At 38.1% G+C, this 27,422-nt stretch overlaps 1 protein-coding gene and 1 pseudogene across 4 annotated transcripts in view; one reads left to right on the top strand and one right to left on the bottom strand.

Moving 5' to 3' along the window:
* Positions 1-1,102: 1,102 nt before the first annotated feature.
* TULP4 (TUB like protein 4) overlaps positions 1,103-27,422 on the bottom strand; it is a 258,249-nt gene continuing 231,929 nt past the window's right edge. For all 4 annotated transcript variants that reach the window (XM_043964743.1, XM_043964742.1, XM_043964740.1 and 1 more), the window contains exons 12-16: positions 24,513-24,657; positions 23,609-23,702; positions 18,893-19,036; positions 11,803-14,390; positions 1,103-6,932 (exon numbers count right to left, since the gene is read on the bottom strand). In XM_043964743.1, the coding sequence (XP_043820678.1) occupies positions 6,816-6,932; positions 11,803-14,390; positions 18,893-19,036; positions 23,609-23,702; positions 24,513-24,657 (3,088 nt within the window). In that variant the 3' untranslated portion in view covers positions 1,103-6,815. The remainder of the gene's footprint in view (positions 6,933-11,802; positions 14,391-18,892; positions 19,037-23,608; positions 23,703-24,512; positions 24,658-27,422) is intronic.
* LOC122753508 lies at positions 25,761-26,147 on the top strand (annotated as a pseudogene).

The raw sequence follows: 27,422 nt of genomic DNA, 5'->3' as shown, positions 1-27,422 counted from the left end.
AGACCAATTTTGTTTCCTTATGCTGATCCAGACTGGAAAAAATGACAATTTCTTCCCTTCCAATTTCCCCATAAGGGTTTCTTCTGGTGAATTTTTTAGATATTTGGAGGAGTCATTCCCCATCCCCTTCCCCCAAGGGAATTTACTATTCTTTTTGTGATTCCATTATCCACTCTGGTATTTCTTGCATAGTCTTATCTGGGGAGATTTCTAGTTATTGCAAGAATATTCCTGTCAATACTATTAAGAAATGATGAGAATCCAGATTTCAGAAAAACCTGGCAAGATTTATGTTAACTGACAAAGTGAAATGAACAGAACCAGAACATTGTAGACACTAACGGCTAACATTGTGCAGTGATTAATTATGATTGACTTAGCTATTCTCAGCAATATAATGATCCAAGACAATTTCAAAAGACTCATGATGAAAAATGCTATCCACCCCCAGAGAAAGAACTTATAGAGCCTGAATGCAGATCAAAGCATACTATTTTCACTGTATTATTTTTTTCATGGTGATTTCTTTTTGCAAACTGTAATTGTTTTGCAAACTTTCTTCACAAGATGACCAATATGGAAATAGGTTTTACATGATTGCACACATATAACCTATAACAAAATGTTTACCACCTTAGGGAGGGTAAATAGGGAGACAATTTTGAAATCAAAATTTTATAAAAATGAATGTTAAAAAATGCCTTTACATGTAATTGAAAAAAATAAAATACTAATTTAAAAAAGAATATTCCTGTCTTCTGGAACAGTATCCTTGAATTTTTTTAAGCCTCATAGTATTTCCTCATTGTATTATGAAGTCTCTGCTCATTTGTCTAGTGACTTGATTTTTGTCAGGTTTTCTTTTAAGAATTTCTTCTCCCCAACTCCTCTTCATTTTTCTTTTACTTTACTAGGTGCAAATCTTGCTGTTTTGATGTGATGGTAGGGGACCAGGCTTAGACATGTACATATGTCATTATCTTGCTGCTCTTTTCCTCTATGAATCTACAGCCTAATGGCAAGGGTTTTAAAGCTCCATGTGAATGATGGCAGATACGGTTTCAAATGGCTTAAACTGTAATCACAATGAATGACAGCGAACTATTTTAAAAGGATATAAGACATTTAAAAAGCATCTCAATTCTACAGTTACTGATTTTTCTATTCTGCAAAATTTTATTAAGCAACAGCTGGACAACTCTTACAACTCCAAATCATCAAGGAAAAAAAAATAGGGCAATTGATCCATCTCAATAATAAAGACAGTAAAGAATTTAGACAAACCACATCTTTTAAAATGGAAACCATTAATACTTCCTAGAATACCTCCTTCACAATCTAATCACAAAATACATAAGGAGAGGCAGATCAGGGTGAGTCTTATCACAACGTAATGCAGGGTCTGAACAGCTCTTGGTTCAGGAAGTAAAAGAAAGCAAGGCAGTCAATTGAAATATAATGCTATATAATTATGGAAGAGCACACAGCACAGGTGTACTCTCTTTCCCGAGGGACTGAAAATAGCATGCTGGTCTTGTTTGGTTTGGGACTTATGCACCTTCATAACTGCACACTTAATTTTAAAGAAAAGAGAAAGGAAGAAAAGACGAAAACAGTTGTAATAAACTCAGAAATAATGTACAAAGTTACAGTACCAAAGTAATGCATTTATAAGCAAATGCAAAGAATATCCCTTTTAGTAAACAATATTGCCTTGTTCAGTCAAATGCATACCCATGCTATTCCACAACACTATATATAGTTTTATCTACAACAAACAACAAGATCTTAAAGCCCCACCCCCACCCCCAAACAGAAAGGGTTATAGAAAAAAATGGAAAAAGTGGAATTGAAAGTGAACACACAAATATAAACATATATATATTTGGAAAAAAGAAAACCTCTAAAGTTATATAAAGCAGTGACATAAACACATAATGGAGACAAGTTATGAACTGTGTGCTATTATGAAATTTTATGAACTCAAATATTAGTTATATGAAAAACATTTTCTTTACAATTTAAAAAAATCAACATTATCTTGACTAGCCTTTTAACACACATTTACATGGCCAAATGAAAAACCTCTTACAGGAATATGATTCATTCTTCAAAGCTGCTGTATGAGAAAAGAATTCTCTTGTAAGGAATTCTAGGTCTTTCTAGACATATACATACACATATGTATGGGTGTGTATGCATATATAATACATATATATGTGTGTATGTATATGTATATATATTTAATTCCATTCTACAACACACTATCTATTTCTCAATGGAAATGATGCAAATAAGGAGTGGTGGTTCAATTGTCTCTCAGGCAGGGAAGCTGAAGTCTCAGAAGGAGACTCCTGTGTCATCCTCTTTGGTTTAAGGTTTCTGGAATATTTTTAGAAAGCAAACAAAATTCCAAATCAATTCTTTCCTTTTGACGAATTGTTTAAAGGGATCACTTTTAAAAAATGAAATGGATGAATTCCATAGATAGCTCATTAACAGTCCTGGAGAAAGGTATTTCTCTTGATTAAACCTGCATTTCAAATAACCTAAGGAGAATCTTAAAACTATACCACTTGAAAAACGAACAAACAAAAAACTATACCACTTGAAACAATAGACTCTGTTAGAGTTAGAAAGAAGCCATCTTCTTATTTTTACAAAGGAGAAAACTGATCCCCAGAGAAATCAAGTGGTTTACCCGAAGTCACTCAGCTAGAAAAGTAAAGTCAGCATTAGGAGCCATTAGAAGCTGGCTCCCAGTTTAGTGCTCTTTGCTTCATATCATAAGACAATAACACAAGTTTTTGCTTGTAGTTCAGTAGGACACTGTACACTTAACAATAGTCTAAGTCAAGAAGAATTAACCTGGAAAACATTTTGATTTATAGTATAATCAAAGCTAAGAAAAATGTTTATTTTATTGGTCTCAATGTCATGGTGACCTACATTTAAGGTGTATGTTTGCATACAAAAATTTCTTTTTCTTTAATGAAGTTAGGGTAAAACAAATTTTAAATTGGTTCCTAGGTCAAATATATGCACCTTCTGCCATGAAGAGTATATTCTTTTTTTTTTTCTTTCTTTTTTTTTTTGTGGGGCAATGGGGGTTAAGTGACTCGCCCAGGGTCACACAGCCAGTGTCAAATGTCTGAGGCCGGATTTGAACTCAGGAACTCCTGAATCCAGGGCCGGTGCTTTATCCACTGCGCCACCTAGCCGCCCCCATGAAGAGTATATTCTTGATGAAGTTGATTCTTATGAAACTGATGCTTTTTTAAAATTTAGAGCTCCCATTGGGAATTTTCGTGTGTGTGTGTGTGTGTATGTGTGTGTGTGTATACACACACATGTACACACATAAACTTCATAACAAATTAATTAGGTCTCCAATAAACTTAACTCTTTTATAAGCAAAAGGATCACACTTAATCTAAAAACATTCTAGATATAGCTACTATAGACATAAATTGATGCTTTATTTTGATACCAGGTTATTCTGTCTCCTATACTTCCCAGAGCAGATGACAGGGGTAAGTACTAGCTGCATTTTCTACACTGAACTGCAGAGGTCCCAAATGAGGTTGAAGCACTAAAATATGCAGAGTGATTACGGGTGGAACCTATTTCTCTTTTGGGGAGCAGGTTGAGGATATGTTAAAAGGCTAATTTATCTTTGCTATATAATTTCCATATCATCTAACATAAAGATTTTGAACGGTAATTCCAAAGAATTCCCTTGTGCATTGACCCTCATTTAGAAAGGCTTTTATTACATATTCTATCCTTTATCCTTTTTTGTCATATTTCAGAAATCAAACGGGGCTTTAAAAAATCTGAAGCAGATTACTTAAATTTTCCTCCCCACTGCTATTCCCATTCTCTCATTTCCCCCCCTCAAAACATACTATATTTATTAAAAAAGAAAGTTCAACACAAACATAAAACAACTAGGTAAGTTACATCATTACAAGGAAACCGTTGTCTTAATGGAATATACTCAAAGATATTGTTGTTTTTTTAACTGCCTAATTAACAAGATTTCTTTCCTTAAATTATAAAAAGTTGCAAATTGTCCAGCAAAAACAAAATCTTTCTATACATATTCTGCAATTCTTGCAGCAAAATGTACTGCTACCAAATAATTAGTTACAAGGATGCTCTTTTTATATAAATAAGAAAGTGGGTATAACTCACCAGTACATAGTAATAAAATAATCCCTAAAAACACTTATTACATTAAGCAAGATAAATAATTTGTCTCTCGGACAATAAGAGAATTTGCATTTAAATTATTTAAAAAACTAGGCTGTAACAATTATTGCACAACTAAAAATAAGCACTGAAAAGCCATTATCAGGCTACAGAACACTAATGTATAAAAGAATTAGATAATTCTGAACACATTGCTAAATTCTTCCTAGAAGAACTTATCTACCAAAAAACTGGTTTGTAACGTTTAAATATAAAATGTTAAACTCAGTTTTGGCTGGCAAACAGTAACTTTCATAATGTTTTAAAATCATGTTCATGGTTTTTTTTTTAGGGCCTGAAGAGAATGGCTATTGACGATATCTTGCTCTGAGCAATGAATGAAAGTTTTTGTTTCTAATTCTTATGCCTAGATGCTGCTTTGCTATGCTCATAAAACCCAATAGGAACTTAAAAATAAATGCTTATATCATGAAGATACTTATTTTAACTTTTTATAACATTTTCCATTTGTCTGTTTTCAAACAAAGCCCAAATACAGGACCCTAAACTAGTAGACAAGTTAAAACTAAAATTTTGCATGTTCCTAGGAACACTGTTTAGCAATATAAAACTTGTGTATTCAGAAAAATCAATTACAATCTTGGTTTCAGGGCCCAAATATTGCCCAAGGAATCCTTCTTCCACCTGAAGGTAGGAAGAAGTGCAGGATGAAGGTGATGCAAAAAATGGAGCACTCAGCTATGGAGAGCCATCTTGATTTTGCTTTAGAGGAGGAAGGGTCCTTGCTGAAGCACAAAAATAACATTTGTACTGGTGGTCCAAATGGAATTCCCAGATATTCAAAATCAAATGTAAAAGAAGCATTTGTGATGGACCAGTTTTGTACTGCACATAGCCATCATTCTGTCCTTCCTTCCATTTAAGTAGCTTTCATTCAAGTGAATGTACAAATAAACCTGGGGTGGGCATAATAGCTTTCTTAACAGCAGCAAACCAGTGGAATAGAAATCCACTGAAAAAATTTTAAGCAAATTGTTGACAGTAATTCCTAAGGCTCTCTGTTACTGATTTTTGTATGGGCTTTATTCTTCTGCAAATACTCTGCAACTAACTTTATTCATGGGGAACAACAGGCCAACTTTCAAAACTTGGTGAAACTGATATCTTTCACTAGCCTGCTTAATAAGCCTTTATAAATACATGAATTATAATTTCCATTCTAATGGAAAATTACTTCAATGAGTTGGGAAATTTATATGTAGCAGAGAACAGTAAAGTATATTTTCAAAGAAAGAATTATTTATGAAAATTTTTCTCTTTAAGAAAGAGAGATCTCTGAAGGAGAAGAGAAAATAGAAAACATCTAGTAACTGCCTCTCTGCAGCCCTGTCCTCGTTTACAGGAGACTGGATGGGGTTCTCAGCAGGACCAACACACCGCTGGTTTGAGAAAAATCACTCTCTTGCCCTTACAGAATCACAGAATTACAGAGTTGGAAGGGATCTCACTAGCTATCTAATGCACCCCATACCGTCTAAAAGTCTTCTCAGCACATAACGTACCCAGCAACTGGTCATCTAATTAGATCTCTCTCATTTCAGCCTATTCAACCTCCTTTCAGTCAATCATGCCAAACAATTGTCATTGCTTTTAGGAAAGAAACTCTCACATATTATGCAACTTTTAAAATCACTCATCTTAAGCATTAATCACTCAAAGAGGAGTGTAGCCCTTTAACTTGGTCTACACTGAGACACAGTAGGCCTCTCACTCATATGTACATACAATACTGTTAACAAATATTGGAAAATTGCAGTCTATTTCCCCCTCATGTTTCATCATACAGCAAATCATATTTATCCCAGGTGATGATACCACCTTTCAGAAGCAGATTTCTTTCACAATCGTGTGTTACCAAAATGCCTGTTGGTAACCAATTATTCTCTCTGTAGTAACAACCTAGAATGTAGAAATTAGTTTGTTTTGTCTGCCCTAAAAAAGGTGCCTATGATATTCAGCTACCAATGAACAGAGCCTGAATTTTCAAGTATTTTTCTGTGGGAGTTGGAATTTGTTTTTTGTTTTTATACCATTGTCAATGCTGGGGTGGTAATAAAAGGTGGATGCAATGAGGGAATGAAAAAGTACATGTCTGCTCCTTGTTTTTAAAAGAATAGAGTGATATAAGGCAGTCCATCCAAAAGGACAGTTGTCCTGTTCTCCCCCCACCCCACTTCCCAGCCCTCCCCCCTTCCCCCACTAGCTTTACATCAGCAAACACAATAGAACCATTACCACAAGCCAAAGTTACACTTCCAAACATATAACACTGAATGGTTCCAGCCCTTTGCTCTCAAACACCAGCACTATATTTTGCTTTTGTTAAAAAAAAAAAAAAGGATACTAAAAAACCCAAATCAACAATAACAATAACAGTTCAGTGGCCTCGCTGGTGGGCCTGATAGACTTTTCCAGTTTGCTGTTGTCTTCTGGTCCGCACAGGCACCTCTGTTACACCCAACATTGGGTCCGCCAGCATTTTCTGGATTGGACTTCTTTGAAAAGGTTTTTTGTGTTTCTATCTCCTTTGAGTCATTTTTTCATTTGAGGCGCTGAGTCACATTAGCCAGAGCAACTGCAAATGCCTGGACAGCAGAAAAGGGGTATTGAAAGTCCAAAATGTAAGCATTGCCATCAATCCTTCCAAACTGCATTACCTATTACAGGGCAGGTAAGAGAGAGGAAAAAAAATAAGGAAAACAGTTAAAACTGCAACACAAAAGGATTTTAAAAATTCAATTCAAACCTAGATTTTAAAAATTCAATTATGTGATCTATGAAAAGAAACCAACTTAGTTCTCAGTTTAAGAGTGCCTCTTCAGTCGTTCCTACCACCAAAACTTCCTAAAGTTTGACATAATCAGTGGTTTGTCCTTGTGAGAAATTGAAGATGAAAGTTTACATGACAATTGCTTTTCACAGTCCCTGGCAGATCTCTATTTCATGCCACTGCAATAATTGCTAGGTTGACAGTGAATACACATAATCGTTTAGGAAATAATTATTTTCTTCTTTTGAACTAACAAACTGGTAACTATGAATTAAAGATTATTGTTTTGGTATGAGAGGCTTTCCCCAAAGAGTAAAAAAAAAAAAAGAATCATAAATTTAGAGCTAGAAGGGACCCTCAGAGTTTATCTACCTCTCCTGCCCTAATCTCTCTGCTGATCTCTAATCTTGAGTCTCCAACTGCCTTTCAGACATCTCAAACTGCATGTCCAGTAGACATCTTAAATTTGACATATCCAAAATTGAGTGAAGTCGTTTTCTCTCTAAACTCCCCACCCTGCTCACTCCACACATACGTTCCCTGTTACAGTGGAGGGCAATACCAGCTTCCCTGCCCCTAAGACTCAAAACCTAGGAGTCATCCTGGACTCTTCACTCTCTCTCACTCTATTTTATTTCCAAGGCCCATCAATTTCATCTTTGTAACATCTCTCAAATATGTCCCCCTCTTTCCTTTGACACTGCCACCACTTAAAACCTCGTAAGTGGACTATTGCAATGACCCCCCCCCCCAATATATTCCAGGGGCTATGATCAGATACAGAATCCTCTGGCATCCAAAGCTCTTCATAGTCTAGCCCCCTCCTATCTTTCCAGTCTCTTACGCCTTATTCCCCAACATGTACTCTTTGATCCAGTGATACTGGTTTCCTTGCTGTTTCCTGTTTCATCTCTCAGCTCTAGCATTTTCTCTGACTGTCCCTCCTCATTTCTGCCTATGGGCTCCCGAGGCTTCCTTTAAGTTCCTACTAAAATCCCATCTTCTAGAACAGAGCTTTAATGTTTTTCCACTTGTGACCCCTTTTTGCCTGATAAATTTTTATGTGACCCCAGATATATTGGTATATAAAATGGGTCTACATAATACTGCTGCCAAAATTTTTCATGACCTCCACATTCACAGTTTAAGAAGCTTTGTTTTAGAGGAAGCCTTTTCCTATTTCCCTTTATTCTAGTGCCTTCCCTCTGTTAATTATTTCCTGTTGATCCTGTATATAGCTTGCTTGTGCATATTTGCTTGCTTGTTGGCTCCCCCACTAGATTGTAAACTCCTTGAGATCAGGGACTACCTTTTAACTCTTTTCATGCCCTTAGGGCTTAGTACAGTGCCTGGAACATAGGAGACTTAATAAATGTTTTTGACTGAATCACCTAGTCCAATTCCCTCCTTTTACAGATGAGGAAAATGAAAATTTCTTTAAATGACTGCTTAAATGACTCACCCATGGTCAAACATATGATAAATAGCAGACCTTATAAGCTTATAATGATTACAGATCGCTCAATTAAAATGTGATCTTACATTTGTCAACAACTTCACAAAACTTACTTGAAAACTAGGTTTATTACAAAAGAAATGAACATGCATGTGGAACCCAAGGAGTTCACAATTCACACCGAAGTTTACATATCTATGACAGCAAGACAAAGGAGGGAGGAGATATCAGAATCTCCACCTAAAGGGGCATGGCATGGGAGAAGAAAGGTGCAGTAAAGGTTGGAAAAGGACAAAACCCTACCCAAAGAGGTGCAAGACAACAACAAAAGCCACATTCTTTTCCTTTGGAAACTGTTAGACATGAAGATATGATGATCTCCTTATCTACAAGGGTCCAGTTGTACAAGCCTAGTACAGACTGTTTGGCATCTGTCGACTCCTAGGGACACAGAGGGAGTCCAGTTTGGGATATAAAAACCAAATTATTTCGGGGGTAAGGGTTATCCTTGACACATCAGGGCCTCCTGCATGCGCTGGGTTCAGTGTTTCTGGAAAATATGGCAACTGAAAAAGACAAGTTCAGGGGACCTGTTAAGAGTCCTTAACATATTCCACCAAAGATATTTTTATTGCAACTCTTTTATAAGACTATATAAAAAAAGATAGGGGAAGACAGGAATTAAGTCAAAATCTGAAGTGGATTAACTAGAGTGAGATGAATAATTATTGAAAAATTCAATCCAGCATTTTAACATTACCTAATGCTAAATTGTAGCAAGTTCGAACAGAAAACAATAGCATGATTAAGTTATATGGAGAAAGGGTCTGGGTCTCTCTTCTCTCATCCCCGCCCCCCTTCATTCCCTCAGTGTCTGTCTGTCTGTCTGTCTGTCTGTCTCTCTGCGTGTCTGTTTCCCTGTCCCTCTTCCCTTTCTACTCTCCCTACCCAGGAGAATTTCATAGTACTTCTGAGAAACTTGGAAGCTAAACAAACCAGCACACAGAATCATGGGATTTAGAGCAAGAAGGAAATTTAGTGATCACTTAGGTAAGTGCATTTTAGAGATCAGCAAACAGGTGCAGAGAAGGTAGGTGATTTTTCCTAGTCACACAGACCACAGCTGAGTTAGTCGAGCTCTGAACCCTTGGCCTCTGACTTCACTGATAATTCATTAACCACAATCCCACACATTGGAGACAATTTCATAAGCTAGTTTTACTTCTACTGTGTATAGTTAATCTTCCTCCCTCTAAGAGATGACTCCCAACTACTTGAGGAATGATTACTTGCTGTGCAAATTTCATGGGATGCCCTTTGTGAACAACTTCTCCCAAAGCCCCAAATCCTTTCAACTCAATTTTTTTTTTGGCTGGGCAATTGGGGTTAAGTGACTTGCCCAGGGTCACACAGCTAGTAAGTGTTAAGTGTCTGAGGCTGGATTTGAACTCAGGTCCTCCTGAATCCAGGGCTGGTGCTCTATCCACTGCGCCACCTAACTGCCCCCTCGACCCAATTTTTAAAAGCCCTGTTGAAATACAAGGTGGTTTTTGTCTTATTCAATCTTGAACAGGATTCTTAATGGCAAAAACATGGCTCAACAAGAAGGGATTTGGTAATTAATCTTCAGGGAACTGAAAAGGCTTCAGGAACCTTGAAACAAGACTATCACTTGAAGAGAAGGCACTTTTAACAGAGTTCAGAGATTGGCATCTCAGAGCCACACTATGCCTTTCTCCCCATGAGACGTCCAATGATTTCTCTCTTGGTTTCCCTTCCCCTGCCCTAAATAAACTACCATCTTATTCTCAAAAACAAAACCAAAATCATCCTATTCCTGACCTACAAAGTCAAACTAAAAAATCCCAAATTTTAATAGCAGTAGCTCATTTGTAATAAACTGGCATTTTTATTCCCTCTTCAAATTCAAAAGTGCAAAGCCAGGCAGAAATGAAAGCAGAATGGGGAAAACAAAGGTAGCTGAGATTTTCAGAAGCTCAAGACACATTTATTTCTGATGATGGTTTGGCAGGCTTTCATTTTTGCTTATTGGTCTACTCTTGTAAATTTTTCTACTCTTGAAAATTTTTCTACTCTAAATCATGCTATGTTCAAAGAAGCATTAGTTCCATCAGTTCTGCTAAGCAGAATTTCCTAGAAGCAAAAAAAAAAAAAAAATCAAAAGCAGAATAGTTTTTTTAGTCTAATAAATATAGAAAGTTTAGTTGGATAAAAAGGCTATGGCAAGGTAGAAAAACATTTTATAACTCAAGGCCTAACATACAGATTCGTAAATGTCTCTTGAAGGAAAACCTCACTGCCTTTAATAGAATTCACAGATCATGTGAGTTTGACCACATTCAGTCAAAGTCCTCATGTAAAGAACCTCTGCCAGACCAAAGGTCATTAGTTATTCAGAGAGCTACTGAATTGTTTATATTGACAGTCTCCTTTGGGCCTTATTTAATGAAAGGTTCATGAATGGAATGTAGAACGAAATTCTTGGGGTTTGCTTTTGTAGAAAGTTTCACGAGCTGTCAGTATTACTAAAGATAATGAATACACTGAAGCCTTTTCATTGCTCTGGCAGGAAACGTATAAAAATATATATTGTCTGAATTCTCTCATTACTATAGACTTTGTTTAAATAACTAGTTTGTAATAATAGTTCTTAAGCCACTGTGCATAAAGATTTTTTTGAAGAAAGTAAAACATTTCTATTTTAAAGCGAGTCCAAGCTAAATGTGATCTCTGATACTGGATAGGCTGAGGCTGGTAGATCACTGGAGCTTGGGAGTTCTGAACTTCAGCAGCGCTAAAGCTGAAGTAAGAGTGTCTACATTAAGTCTTACCTTGATAGGGGGGATTCCTGGGAATAGGGAGCCACTAGGTTACCTAAAGAGGGGGGAATTGGCCTACATCAGAAATGAAACAGGTCAAAGCTTCTGTGCCAATCAACAGTGGAATGAGCCCTATGAGTGGCTACCTAGGAGAGATAGGGATGGGGAAGGAGGACAGACAAATTTCTTGATAGAGAAATGATGGGGTACAGAATGAAACATATTTTTTGGACATGGCCAATGTGGGAATTTGTTTTGCTTCACTATCCTTAGGGATCACGAGGATTCTTTCTTTTCCTTTTTTCCTACTTAATAGGTGGTAGAAGGAATAGAAAATAATTTTTTGTTAATTGGGAAAAAAAGTAATTAAAAAAAAGGGAAGTGAGGCCAAGAGAGTGAAATAGGATTTCTGCACATGGTTTTTCAAAACAAATTAACTACCACTTTTAAAGCAGTCTTACCTGTCTCCCTTCCAACTCAATCTGGAAGTTTTTTGCAGATTCTTGGGTCACCCGCCCTCCGAAGTCCAGCTGGTATACCTGTGTTGCCTCATTCCACAAAGGCTGCTTATTAGCCATCACATACACAAATCCCTGACTCCCCAACCTCCCATCCTCCTTTTCATTAGCTTTCCGGCACTTGAATTCCTCCAGCTCACTGGCTGTCCTCAGACTCCTTTTTGTTTTCCACCCCTTTTTGCTGCCTTGGCTCTGGTTCATTAGTTCGTCCCCACTGATAAACAGTTCTGGCTCACTCTCAGAGCTGTCCTGAAATTCATTTGTCTTATTGAGCTTCTTTGACTTCAACTGGTCCTTCTGGCTCTTCACTTTCTTTTTCTCTCTCCCAAGTCGGGGGCTGGAGATGAGGGAGTTGAAGTCACTCAGAGTCCTTGCCTCCTTCTTCCCCTTACCCTCTGTGATAGCCTGGACATTCCCTTCTTCAGCACGGCTGTCCAGATGCTTACGGTTCTTCTTCCCAAATTTATCTGTCCGCTGTGGGATGGGACTTTCTGTCAAGGAGAGGACTTCCTGGAAATTGTCTGCAGTCTCCACCATCACTTCTGTACCCAGGTGGCCTTGGTGCTCAGCTGGAGGTGGGGACACAATGGGCTTTTCCACAACCAAGTGTGATTTGGGAGGAAGAGTGCCCTGGGAGTTCTGCACAGGTGGACATGAACTGTAAGAATTCCAAGGATGCAAGGCAATGGGTGGCAGCTGTAAACTAGAACATGTGCTGCTTCCTGGGTACATGGGTGGCAAGGGACAATAGGAAAGGTTGGATGAGTACCCTGGCTGAAGTACTACAGTGGGCTCCTGTTGTGCAAATTGTGTTGGGGACAGGGCTTCTTTAGGGGAGCAGGGAGCCTGCATTCCCTGCAAGGGGGGATTATTATAGCTTCCTGGAAAAGGTACTCCCATCCCATAGCCTGTTTGGAAAGTGGCAGTAGGGCTGGTTGGAGATTTGGGGGAAACAAAGGACACTCGGGACACATCTAGGTGCTGGGGCTGACCAATCATCAGAGGTGGTGGTTTCAGGGGGTTGGGCACTGAACTCTGTGCTGTCCTTTCCTGAGGAACCCAAATATCTTCTCCCAACATAGGGTCCCACTGGTAAGGGGGTGGCCGTTTTACTCCCATAGTTGCCTCAGCTAGTGCTGCATGCCTTACAGACTTTTCCACCTGACAGTGCTGGGATAGGGCCTCATCCTCTGTGAAGGCAGAGTTGACATAGTCTGTCCGATCACGAGAGTTGTCAGGTGGGCTCAATAGATTGTATGAAGACTGGGAGGCCAAGGGTGAAGTGCTGACCGAGTGCGCTATGACTGAGCTATGCTGGGAGTTACCCACTGAGCTCAGATCAGACCGCATGCCACCACTAAGGCCGGATGTGCCAGTGCCGGCACTGGCACCACCCACACTTCCTCCACCATTATTTGCACCACTTGCACTGCCACTGCACTGGCTACAGGTATACAGAGCAGCAGGCGGCCTTGGCTGGTACTGAGCGGTTACCACACTACCCTTAGGTTTTGGTGGGTGTTGTAGGGTAGCCCGCTGACTATCTGCCAGTTGAGCCATCTTCTGAGCTACCTCTCGGTTGTTTCTGCGCAGCGTGGCATGGATAAGGCTGCTGTCTAATCGCTGGGCAGCTCCTCGCCCCTGTGCCAGCTGGTTAGCAATTTCTGGATAAGGAGGTGGGTCCCCAGATGGGATGGAGTAGCGGGGGACAGTTAACCGGTTGAGGGTCGCACTGGAACAGGGTTGTGGGGCCTTCTTTTGAGTGGCCGGGATTCTCAAGGTGGCTGAGCTTCCAGGACCTGGAAGGGTATAAGTGTTCTGGGCACACAGCATCCGAGTCCGAGGCCGACACACTTCCTCCACATTACCACTGCTGTCAAAGGTGGTGATCCTCTCATAGCCAAGAGGAGTTTGGTAATGTCCTGAAGTGGGGAAAAGAGAGAAGTCTCCCTTTTTCAGACAAACGTCCACAGGGGGCTGAGGTGGAGGCAGTGGTGGGGGAGGGGCTGCAGTGGTGGGAGCAGCTGGGATAGTCCCTGGGTAAGGGGGTGGTGGATTCAATTTATTCATCTGGATCTCTTGGGTAGTGGTGAAGACCACCGCATCCCCTTCTGCTGCTAGCTGCTGTACTGGCCTCAGGGTCTTTGTTGCCTTCTGGAGGTGCTCATGTTCTCTGTCTCCATGATCCCCCATAGCCAGCTGGATTGCCCCCTGTGGTGGGAGAGATAGCTGAGGGGGTGCCTGAAGCATTCGTCCCATTTCTACTCCTCCAAAAATCACCTGACCCGGACTGGAATACCTATTGGGGACTGGGTACTGGATGGTGCTATCACTTGTGTGGTCGGCTGCTCCCACAGGTGTTGTTTGGTTGGTTAGGACATCCAACTGCACATTCTGATTGGCCAGCAGGGACTGCACCAACCCTATGCTTTGTGTGGGGGACATGGCTTGTGCTGAGCTGTGAATAGGAGCAATGGGGATGTTTACGGTGCAAGGGGGATTGTTTTCAGGTACTCCAGATGCTCCAGTAACTGCAAGAAAGGGGGGAAAAAAACTGCTTAGAAAACAGTGAGATGAAACTGGGTCAGAATAAGAATTATTCAATGCCTGAATCCAGGGCTAAAAATTTTCTTCAAGTTACAGAAAATCATCATGACTCGATACTTGGGATTGTTATGGGCCTAGCACCCCAGAAGTTTTCTGGGGTACATCAAAGAACCTTCTCCTTGAGAAACTAAACCAAAGGATAGACACACCTAAAGAGATAAGTGGTACCAGATCGGGCCTGAGCTAGTTCCAGGACCACCACCCTTTATTCCAGTCTCCCCCTACCCCTGGGGAGATAAGATTAGGTGTGGCTGCTCCCTTTGTGGCGGGAGGAGGAGAGAGAGAGATGGCTTGAGAGATCTGCAGCCACCCCTCACCCAACTCCCCCAGTCACCACCATTGGGGGATGGTCCTACCTCAATTAGGGAACTTTCCACAGTTAGATGATCACCCCCACCAGTCCTCTATACAAGTACCTGCCTGTCTCCTGCTCGAGGAGATAGGTATCTCAGAGCCACGCTCTGTGCTATGCCTTCTCTCCATGAGAAGAAGTCCAAGGATTTTTCCTTTCCCCAGCCCCTAAATAAACTATTATCTTATTCTATTGGATAGTGTGCAAGAGGGTGTAATTCTTTAAAGAGGAATTCCTAAGGACCCTAAGCCCTAACCCCTTCCCCAAACCCCCTAACCTATTTCCCCCATAACAGGATCTTAAGACAACTTAATTCACAACTCTCTGTGATTGCAGCCCCATTTTTCTTTGTTAGAATGGCCGTAGCACTTTTTTAGTATGTGATGCTACTGACTTTCCCAAGCTTCCTGATTTCCCATTTCTGTGAGGCATTAGGGGATATAAGCAAACTGGCTTCTTTTTGCCAGTTTACTCCTTGTTCCAACAGTCAGCATGATGTCTATGCCCACACACAAAAAAAAAAGCCGATAGGTTTATACCATACAATGGAATTCTGCTGCATGAGAATTCCTCAAGACTGTATCATGGAGAACCAACCAAATTACAGGTAAAGTTTCTTGGTGGGAATTTTCTTTGGCACCTGAGTCCTTTTCACCTTGGAATATCCAGCTGCTCCTGCAACCTTCTCACCCTGGAACACCCTTACCCCAGGGTAGCTCCCTTCTTTTATTTGTGAATTCCCCAGTGACCTCCATTTTGTGGAGGAATTCAGGCTAGCCAACTTCCACCCCCCCCCCCCCAACCCATTCTGCTTCCTACTTTCTAGACTTTGACACTATGTCTCCAGTTAGGTACTTCTCTCCTACTTTTTAGCTCTCTTTTGAAAACTCCTTAAGGACAGTAATTGTTTTTTCTTTTTCCTTGTATTTGCATACCTAGTTCTTGGCACAATGTCTAGTACATAGGAAGTGCTTAATGCCTTATACAATAGGCATATCCCTGAAAATAATGGATAATTTGTATTTTTGAAAAGATAATTGTTTAAAATGTATTTGGTGGAGTGGGGGAAGAGATGGGAGAGGAGCAGGGCAGTAAATGAATTTTACACTCATCAGAAAAGGCTCAAAGATCTTAAACTCATCAGAGCTGCCTCAAGGAGGGACTAACAGACACACCCAATTGGGTGGAGTAATCTATTTAATCTGGGCAGTAAATGAGCCTAACACATCAAAATTGGCTCAAAGACCTCAATCTCATTAGAATTGGCTCAAGGAGGAAATAATGTACACACTCAATTTCCCTGCAGGAAAATTGGAGGGGAAGGGGATAAAGAGAGAGGGGCAAAAGAAGGAAGGGCAGAGTGGGGGAGAGGATAGACAGAAGCAAATCCCTTTTGAAGAGGGATAGGATGAAAGAAGATGGATAATAGAATAAATATCTTGGGGAAGGGAATAGGATGGAAGGGAAACAGGTAACAATAGTAATCATGAAAAAGAGAAAAGGGGGAAAAATTGTACAAAAAATATTTATAGCAACTCTTGGTGGAGGCTAAGAATTGAGAATCAAGGGAATGTCCATCAATTGAGGAATGATGGAAAAAGCTGTGTTATATGATTGTAGTGGAATGGTCTTGTGCTACAGGAAATGACAAACAGGATGATCCCCGAAAAGCCTTGAAAGACTAATGAACATCGATGTATAGTGAAATGAGCGGAGTTGAGAGGACATTATGTGTAGTGACAGCAATATTATTCAATGAGCAATTGTGAATGACTTAACTACTCTCAGCAGTGTAATGATCCAAGAGAATCCCAAGGAACTAATGAGGAAGCTTACTATGCACCCCAATAGAAAGAACTGATAAAAAGAACCCTTGTGGATTGTACATATATAACCTGATTGCGATCTTGTGGAGGGGGGAGGGAGAAAAATTTGGAACTCTAAATCTTATGAAAATGAATGTTGAAAACTACCCTTACATGTAAATGGGAAATAAAATAAATGTTTGTTGCTAAATAAAATGTATTTGGGAAGCTGTTATTTAAAGAAATAATATGGTGAATCGTTTTGCAAAGCAAATAATTATCTATTTTGGCTGTTTTATAAAACTGGATTTGCAGAGATTAATGTTGCTTTAAGTAAAGCTGTTGTCATTTAGTTGTTTCTGTCGTTTTTGCCTCTTCCTCACCCCATTTGGAGTTGCCTTGGCAAAGATATTGATGTGGTTTGCCATTTCCTTCTCTAGCTCATTTTACAGATGAGGAAACTGAGGCAAACAGGGTTAAGTGACTTTTCTATGATCACACAGCTAGTGAGTGAGGTACAGTTATTTAACTGGAAGAGAATGCTTTTAAAAAAATTTTGTTTTTTAAAATTCTTTTTATTTTTTTGGAAGAGAATTCTTGAATAAATCTTTAAATCATTGGAGAGAACTACTTTTTCAAGAGAAAGTTCTTTTTTCTATTCATATAAAGTTTAAATTTGAAATTAATAAGGCCTCCATAAGTGGATACATGAAACACACATTTTTAGGAATAAAGCTATTATTTCATACTTTTAGAATCCTTGAGTGAATATTTTGTTAATTTGGTGCATTTAAGTTTATCAAGCTACTTAAATGGTCTCTTCCTCATACCCAATAATACTTACCAAATTATAAAAACCACAAAATAGTAGAGATTGAAGGGACCTTAGAAGTCATCTAGTCCAACCCTTCATTTTATAGATGAGGAAAGTGATTTTCTCAAGGTTTCACAACTAGCTTTCAGATTTCTTGACTCGACCATGAACATTATACCTACGGGTAATGATGTCCTATACTAGGTGTTGAGGGACCAAAGATAAAAATACAAGTCCCTTCTATAAAGTAGTTTCCATTGGATGATGTGCCATTCTAGTGCTTTGAGCTTAGCAGATGCTCACTAAACACCCATGAATTAATTGAATATTAAGGTCAGGGGTCCTTACACCAAAACTGTCTCCAGAATGAAGCAACAACAGATTACCAAAACAGATTAATTAGATCAACATGGATTAATTTAACAAAATTCATACTAGTATTTAATTCTTTGATGCCATTTGTCTTTATTTTTATTTTTTATTTTTTGGTCAGTGTGATCTCAGAATTGACCATGCATGTTTGGTTTTTTTTGGGAAAAAGGAATCTATCCCCTTTCCCAATTTTTCCTCTCCTTCCCTTTTGGATGTCAACTCTCACCTCTGACACAGACAACCTGTGAGTCTTCGGACAAGTCACATAGCCTCTCAATGCTTAGGGCAGCTCTCTAAGGGTATAAGTTGAAGAGCAGTCACCAGAATGCATTGTAGTTCCCTATACTAATGGAAGGTCCAGTCAACAAAAAATGTTATTTTTCTATGGAATTATTATTCAGTAGAGATCTATATATTTTTCCTTTCAAAGAGTTTTTTTCAGATTAATAGGGCTAGATATGAAAGATCTTAGGGTGGCAACCTGTTCTAGTAGAAGGAGAAGTGGATTTGGGAGTCAGAAGGTCTAAACCCAAAGCCCATTTCTATCCTTTATCAGTTCAATGACTAAACAAATCACTTAACCTCTGAGCTTGTAAAGCAGAGAATAATAACACTTGCAATATCTACTCAAAAGGTTGCTGTAGAGAAAGCACTTTATAAACTATAAAACATTATATAAATAAAAGCTGTGTGTGTGTGTGGGGGAGGGGTAAAGTCCTATACAATGTAAGATTTCATTATCATGATCCCCATTTATCTTTATCTTCTAACAACTTCTTTACTGCAGACACAATGTTGTGTGTCTACTCGATACTGGAATGGCTGCATACTTGTTAGAGCTGTATGGGCATCTTATGGCTTTCCACAAGACTATAAATCTATCATGCACATTAGTATATGCTACAATTTATAGTGAGTTGTATTATTTTCCCTCTTAAAATCCATGAGCAAGGTTTCCATTTGGTATCTTGTTAAGAAAGAAAATGTCTTCAATAATTGAGAGAACAGAGTAAAGACAATTACAAATACATGCCCACAAACAAGACTTATACATCGGTACAGAAACTACTACATTTTGCATACCTGGCAAATCATCTTCATCTTCACTGAAAACATTAGGGTTGAAGACAGGTAAATTAATATAATCCATGGAAATCTTGCGTACTTCTGGGAGATATATGGTCATCTGTCTAGGCTGAAGATGCAGCAGGCTGGTTTTATAGATTACTAATGGGAAGAAAGAATACCATGGTTAACAGAGACATATCATTTGAGCAGATTCCAAGTGTCAGACAATTCATGAGAGTAAGAGGAGAAAAGCTGTTAACTCATTATAGCTCTAAGCCAATTTATACCAAAAAACTGCAAGATTTCTAATCTTGGCTCTGGCACTGGACCAGCATGGGACTTGAGGCAATAATGAACTAGATCTCTGAAATCAAACTACAAATTGTGGTTCTAGTTATCTTTTAGCCAGTAGTCTCACAACAAAACCATAAGTTCAGAATATTTTAAAAACATTGATAAGAAGACCTACAAGTGGGGCAGCTAGGTGGCGGAGTGGATAAAGCACCGGCCCTGGATTCAGGAGTACCTGAGTTCAAATCTGGCCTCAGATACTTGACACTTACTAGCTGTGTGACCCTGGGCAAGTCACTTAACCCCAACTGCCTTACCAAAAAAAAAAAAAAGAAGAAGAAGACATACAAGTTAGGTAAATTATTCAAAACTTTAATAGGTACAGAAGTAATTGGAGATGATAATGGTGTATGAGAATAAAATAACTAATCAGCATAATTACGCATTTTGATGTTTAACAAAGATTGGAAACCATGGAAATTATAGTATAGGATAGAACTCATTAATATTACAGTTATTTATTTATTTATTTATTTATTTATTTATTTATTACTGTGTATGATACTGTTTGATCTTGAACTTTGTATACTGGATCGAACACTTCTATTTTGGTAGACTATCTAAATGAGAAGATATTAGAAATTCTTCCTGATGTGCTTCATCAGCAACCCACCAAAAAGGGAAAAATATTGATAGGTGCTTACTGGAAGTGTCATGAATAATATTTTGAAGTCACAATCATGATTTTCAGTGGCAATCTCAATAATGAATGAGTCCAAAAAAAAAAAAATGAGTCCCAGAAGCAACAGGAAGAACTGGAGGAGTGACACTAAGGTGGTGGCAAGATTTTTCTGAACTTCTATTGTCTTTTCACTTTTGAAAAGGGTACCTTCTATCTGGTTGACCCCGGGACTGATTACTTATACTTTTGAAGTGTTTGTCTAAATTCTCTATTTTTAAATTAATTTGGGTATTTTATATTTTTGTAAATATCATTTCACCTCATTTATGAGATTTATTGACATAATTCAACAAAAGAGTTTCAAATTACTTCCTTTATCCTTTCCTTTCTTGTGATTCAACTGTCCATAAATAGGCAATAATGCCTAACATATGGATATGAATGAAGACTGATACTTGATGAAAATTATCTTATAAGCTTTAATTATGCTGGAAGATAGCTCTCCTAAGATAGACTCAGGATTTGAAAATCACGCTGAACAAAACTAATAAAAAGTGGAGAAAGTAGAATCAAAAGGACAATAAAAATAATGACACAATAGTGTAAATGAAAACAACTTTAAAATGATAACAGAATTTGGATAAATATAAGTCCTTAGAAGATATAGCCTCATACTCCCTTCATCAAGATAATACCAAAGATTAAGGGTACAAAATGCTATATACAACACCAGATATAGGTGCTATAAAGATTTGTTTTGCTTAACTCATTTCTTTGTCAAAAGAAATATCTCTATAGGAGATACTGGAAAATATATAAAAACTAAACCCAAAAAGCATCAATAAAACATTTAAAACTTTGTAGATAGCTTATTAAGACCAAATAGGAGTCAGTCTTCCATTTGAGAACTGTGGTAATATGGTGTCATGCTATGCTTCAATGACAACTTATACATTCTTTTTATTTTATTTTATTTTTGCGGGGCAATGAGGGTTAAGTGACTTGCCCAGAGTCACACAGCTAGTAAGTGTCAAGTGTCCAAGGCCAGATTTGAACTCAGGTCCTCCTGAATCCAGGGCCAATACTTTATCTACTGCGCCACCTAGCTGCCCTTATACATTCTTTTAAAAAAATATTTTTTAATTTAAAGTTTTGAGTTCCAAATTCTATTTCTCCCTTCCCCCTTCCCTGAGGCAGTAAGTAACCAGATATGAACTATATGCTCTTGAGTGACAATGCAATAAAAATAATGCTTATCAATATGACTTCTCAAACAAAAGGGAGACTGTGTGTTAGGATTTGTTGTTGTTGTTCGGTTGTTTCAGTTGTGTCTGACTCTTTGTGACCCCATTTGGGATTTTCTTGGCAAAGATATTGGAGTCATTTATCATTTCCTTGTGCTATTCATTTTATGGATGAGGAACTGAGGCAAACAGAGTTAAGTGACTTGCCCAGGATTATACAGCTAGTAACTGTCTGAGGCCAGATTTGAACTCAGATCTTCCTGACTCCTGGCCTAGCACCCTATCTACTATGCCACCTAACTGCGTGTTAGGATTAAACTGCCCTAAAAATGTTCCTTTGGCATAAATCTTTATACTTAATGTACATACCTATTTATTATCATTGATGAAGCAGTCATGGAGACAGGGTAGATGAGCAAATAATATGCCTGGGATCTATTTCTCTAGTCCAATTTTGTCTCTAATTTTTTCAGTGACCCTTGGGTAAGTTTTCAATCTTTCCCTTAGACCACATCTAAAGCAAAGATAATATAATTTGTCCTTGAGAAGATTAATTTATAAAGCTCAAGACTACATTTATTAAGTGCTGCCACCATGGAATTTAATACTAATTGGCCACACAATCTTCTACTACCGTTTGCTCCTTAACACTAAAATATCTTTTTTTACTTTCTTTGATATTGGGTTCTTTTGAACTTACAAGCTTGGAGATATCAGTGCCATGATGATATCAAAAGCAAAAGCAAAAGCAAAGGTTTTTTTAAAAAAAAACCCAGAACTTTCTCATAGCTTTAATAGAATATTGTTTCTATTACTTTATTCATATCCATTGTCAAAAAATGAAAATTCTAATAGTCAAAAAAGCCCTTTCTAAAGTCAATTTATATCATCTTTTTTTAAAACATGAGAGTTTTGAGAAACTGTATTATCTAAAAGGGAAAGGATAAGCATTTATGCTTTATGTTTACCTCTCAGATCTCTGGAGAGGAGAACAATTTATGACCAAACAAGAGATAGAGAATATTATGAAATGCAAAATGTATGATTTTGATTATATTAAATTAAAACATTTTTGTACAAACAGAAGCAATGCAGCCAAAATTAGAAGGGAAGCACAAAGCTGAGAAACAATTTTTACAGTGTTTCTGATAAAGGCATCATTTCTAAAATATATAGGGAACTGAATCAAATTTATAAGAATTCAAGTCATTCACCAATTGAGAAATGGTCAAAGGGTATGAACAGGCGGTTTTCAGATGAAGAAATCAAAGCTATCTATTGCCATATGAAAAAATGCTCTAAATCACTAATGATTAGAGAAATGCAAATTAAAACAACTCTGAGGTATCACCTCACACCTATCAGATTGGCTAATATGATAGAAAAGGGAAATAATAAATGTTAGGAAAGCTGTGGAAAAATTGAAACACTAATGCATTGTTGGTGGAGTTGTGAGCTGATTCAACCATTCTGGCAAGCAATTTGGAACTCTGCCCAAAGAGCTATAAAGCTGGGCATACCCTCTGACCCAGTAATACCACTACCAGGTCTGTATCCCAAAGAGATCATAGAGAAGGGAAAAGGAACCACATGTACAAAATATTTATAGCAGCTCTCTTTGTGGTGGCAAAGAATTGGAAATTGAGGGGATGCCCATCAACTGGGGAATGGCTGAACAAGTTGTGTTACCACTGTGCTGTAAGAAATGATGAGCAGGAAGATTTCAGAAAAACCTGGAAAGACTTAAGTGGACTGATGCTGAGTGAAATGAGCAAAACCAGGAGAACACTGTACACAGTAGCAGCAACATTGTGTGATAATCAACTGTGATAGACTTGGCTCTTCTGAGCAGTGCAATGACCCAAGACAATTCCAAAGGACTCATGATGGAAAATGTTCTCCACATCCAGAAAAAAGAACTGTGGATTCTGAATGCAGATTGAACCATAATGTTTCTACTTTTTGGTTGCTTTCCCCCCTCTTTTTTGAAGTTTTTCCCTTTTGTTCTGATTATTCTTTCACAACATGACTAATATACATATATAGCCTATATCAGATTGCTTTCTGTCTTGGGGATGGAGGGAGGGAAAAAAATTTGGAACTAAAAATCTTATGAAAACAAATGTTGAAAACTATTTTTACACGTAACTAGAAAATAATAAAATGCTTTTATGATATGCAGGGCCTACTTTGTGCCAGATATTTGCTAAGCATTTTACAAATAAAATCTCATCTGATCCTCACCGACAACCCTGTGAGGTAGGTACTATTATTATCCCCATTTTATAGGAGATGGAACTGAGGCACAATGTCACAACACTTGCCCAGGGTCACAGAGCCAGTACTGGCCAGAGGCCAGATTTGACTTCTTGACTCCAGTTCCAGTTTTTTATCTATTGTGCCACCAGCTCAAGACTGAAGGGAAGACTGCAGAACAACAGTAGCACAGCAGTCCAGTTTCCATTCCAAAAGCAGGTGTGTAAGTTAACAGAGAACATCAAATAAATGTTTTACCTGCACCAAGGTTAGTTGGCAGGAAAGTAGCCAAGCCTACAATCTTAAATTTGGTTCCCCAGATATTAGATGTAACCTGAGCAAGATAGTTGTGCTGTGAAGAAAAGAAAAGAAGAATCACAAACTGTTTTATTAATAATTATTTGCCAGGAGCAATGAATACTATAATCGATGTTAAAAGCAAAGTGTTTCTCAGAACAAATATCAACTCTCTAATATGTTCTCTTATAAGCTTCTCTTTTTCAGGGCTCTGGTTAGTGTGTTAAGTAACACAGGAGAATCCCTTTTTCCTCTGGAGCAAAGAGAAAAATACCTTATTTGGGAACTTTTTGTGTTGTCTTTTCTACTTTTCCCTTAGCTGGCCACCATAACTCTATCTGAAAAACCAGCCAGGAGATATATGCTGACTTTGGAGCCTACTTCCCCACTGAAAACATCTTAGATTTACTATTACATAATAAATATTTATTAGTAAGTCTACATTGCTATTAAATACTATAACATAAATATTACATTGCTAATATTCTTAGAATAGTCTTACTTCACACTTTGTAAGAGCACATAAAGGGCCAGTCTACTTCTGTAACTATCAGCTAGATTTGATTAGTATCTTCTACACCAAAAAACCACTTAACATCACTACTTTCCTTATGCCAGCCTTTCTAATGCAACATGGAAATGAAAGAACTAGAGGAAAGAGAGGATCTCACTCTCTGAACACATTTTATCTTTGATCATTTCTGAGACTTACTGACACGGAGATATCTATAAATTACCACTCTCCACCCCCTACCAGCAGTCACCAAGTAAACAACAAAAGCAAACTAAAAGAAGTATGTTTATCAAAATCAGATTGGTCTTGTGGATACAAAAAGACATTGTGAGCCTGCAAGGCATACGCTACCTGAGTGATATCTTCTAATGGAAACTCTCTCCGAGTTAGGCTTGGTGAGCCAATTGAAGGTTTCCTAATTGGTAACCTTGGGGACCTGGATATCTCTTGAGCAGCTCGGGATAACTTTGGAGATTTTCGGGCTTCAATATTGATTCTGCCAGAAAGTGGGGTTAAATATGATTAGACAGAGATAGAAATATTTAAACTACACAATCACTCATCAAATATTTGTCTCAGTTCTACAAATTTTGACTTTTAATTCCCTCTTCCCATAAATAATAATTTGTTTTTCTCATTTATGGATGATCATAAAGGCTAAGCTCAATTTAACAAATTATATCAGTGGCATGGTATCCTATTTCCTTTGCTTTGTGAGGAAGAAAACAATGACTGAATTCTATCCAAATACAAGACATCTACAATTCCTTCTAAGATGTATTGATAGAGCACTGGGCCTGGAAAGACCTGAGTTAAAAACTGAACTCTGACACCTACTGGCTGTGTGATCCTGGACAGGTCAGTTAACCTTTATTTGCCTTAGTTTCCTTACCCATAAAATGGGGATAATAATAGCACCCACTTCCCGGGGTTGTTGCAAGGATCAAATAAGATAATAATTCTAAAGTGCTTAGCACAATGTCTGGCACAAATTAAATGCTATATAAATATTAGCTATTATTATTATTGTTATCATCTCATCAATTTGTATAGGAATGTAGAGGGCTGGAAACATAATAGTTGCTGATGAATATTAGAGAAAAACAACAATTTTCACTTTTAGTCATAGCCTTTTCAGAATTTTTATATAAAACATTTATATATACAAATATATATGTATGTATGCACACATGCATGCATGTGGTCTCTGCTGTGAATACCACATAAAAATAGAATTAAAGATAAGGAAAAATGTGGGAAGATATTTGCTCTCATTAGTATAGAAAACCCCCCAAATGTAATGTCCTTCATTGTTACATCTTTGTAACAATTTTTTCATTGTTATATTCTTGGTTTTAAGACTGAATTAGTAGTGTCTCTGACTAGCAACATTTAAAGCAATGAACTTTAAGTTATTGTACGGGGGCAGCTAGGTGGCGCAGTGGATAAAGCACTGGCCCTGGATTCAGGAGGACTTGAGTTCAAATTCGGCTTCAGACTCTTGACACTTACTAGCTGTGTGACCCTGGGCAAGTCACTTAACCCTCATTGACCCGCAAAAAAAAAAAAGAGCTTTCTCCTAGGAAACAATGGCGGTCTGTCATATCTTCGATCATGGCAAAAATCAAGGCCAGGGATCTTCGTGGAAAGAAGAAGGAGGAGCTACTTAAACAGTTAGATGATTTAAAGGTGGAACTTTCCCAATTGAGAGTGGCTAAGGTCACTGGAGGAGCTGCATCCAAGCGATCTAAGATCCGAGTTGTCCAAAAATCTATTGCCCGAGTCTTGACTATCATCAACCAGACACAGAAAGAGAACCTCAGAAAATTCTATAAGGGCAAGAAATAAAAGCCCCTGGACCTTTGGCCCAAGAAGACCCGTGCCATGTACCGCAGGCTTAATAAGCACAAGGAAAGCCTGAAGACCAAAAAATAGCAGAGGGAGGAACGCCTGTACCCTCTTCAGAAATTTGTCATAAAGGGATAATTTGTAGAAGTGCTAAATAAAAAGACAAATTGTTATATAAAAAATTTGCACTTGAGCAAATCCCTCAGGACCAGTTTCTTCATTAAAACATGAAGATAATAGCATTTAATGGGAATCTCTCAAAGAAAATGTTATAATGTTTAAAATTAATAGTTATAAAACACCACAGGAGAGGTTATTCTGCTTAGCTGTTTGGTAGCTATAACAATTCAATACATAATGCCTTAAGGAAAGCAAAGTGCTTTCTTATAACAGTCCTATGAAGCAGGTAGTGACAATAGTATTATTCCTGTTTTATAGGAGAAACTGAGGTTCCCAGAGGCTAACTGACTTGGCCATTATCCTAGAGCTAGTGAGATGCTGGGCAAGGCTTTAAATCCCGATCTCCTGAATCAGAATTCTGGCACTCTGCCTACTACATCATGTGGTCATGAGTCTATAAAACAAGGTAATTAAGGCTTACAAAAAAGGCATAACTACTATGTGGTGATAGTGTCCTATTTAGGTGAGAAAGATGGATTATTGAGGGGTTAAATACCTAGATCATGAGAACATGCCAATGATGTCACAGCGTTTTAGAACAAGAAAGGATATTTATGAACATCTAGTATAGCCCTTTTATTTTAACAAATGAGAAAACTAAGACCCAGGGAAGGTAATTAACTTGCTGTTGCCAATCACACAGCTAGTCAGTAGCAGAATTGGAACTAAAGCTCAAATCTCCTGATTCCTACTGCTTTGCTCTTTCCACTAACTACACTCATTGTTTAAGGCAATTAGGGTTAAATGACTTGCCCAAGGTCACACAGCTATTAAGTGTCTGAGATGACATTGCCTTAAACATTGGGGCCATCTCCAGTTATCCTGATAATATATCTTGCCATTGGACCCAAATGGCTCTGGAGGAGAGCATGGGACTGGTGATTTTGCACAGTCCTACCTCACTTAAATCCAATACATCTGTCATAGTCCTCTTCAAGAATGAAGGACAAACAACAACTGTGCTCATTACCACAATGCTTTGTTCATCTTTAAGACAATTCCTTAGGGAGCCAGCAGCCACTAAACTTTTTAAAAAATATATTTCTTTCAATTAGAGGGTTATAGGCATTCCATCTAAATATGCTCCATAACTTTGCACAAATTATGCACTATCTTTATTTCTAGTATAAGATAGAAAAAGTGAGTTAGAAGAATATTCCTACATTGTAATTATCATTAGTAACCACAGAGAAGAGTTTCAAGAGCTAGACAGGTATCCTAACCTTATGACTT

This window comes from Dromiciops gliroides, chromosome 4 (genome assembly GCF_019393635.1).
Source record: "Dromiciops gliroides isolate mDroGli1 chromosome 4, mDroGli1.pri, whole genome shotgun sequence".
Classification (NCBI taxonomy): domain Eukaryota; kingdom Metazoa; phylum Chordata; class Mammalia; order Microbiotheria; family Microbiotheriidae; genus Dromiciops; species Dromiciops gliroides.
This window is presented reverse-complemented; position numbering and strand designations above follow the sequence as displayed.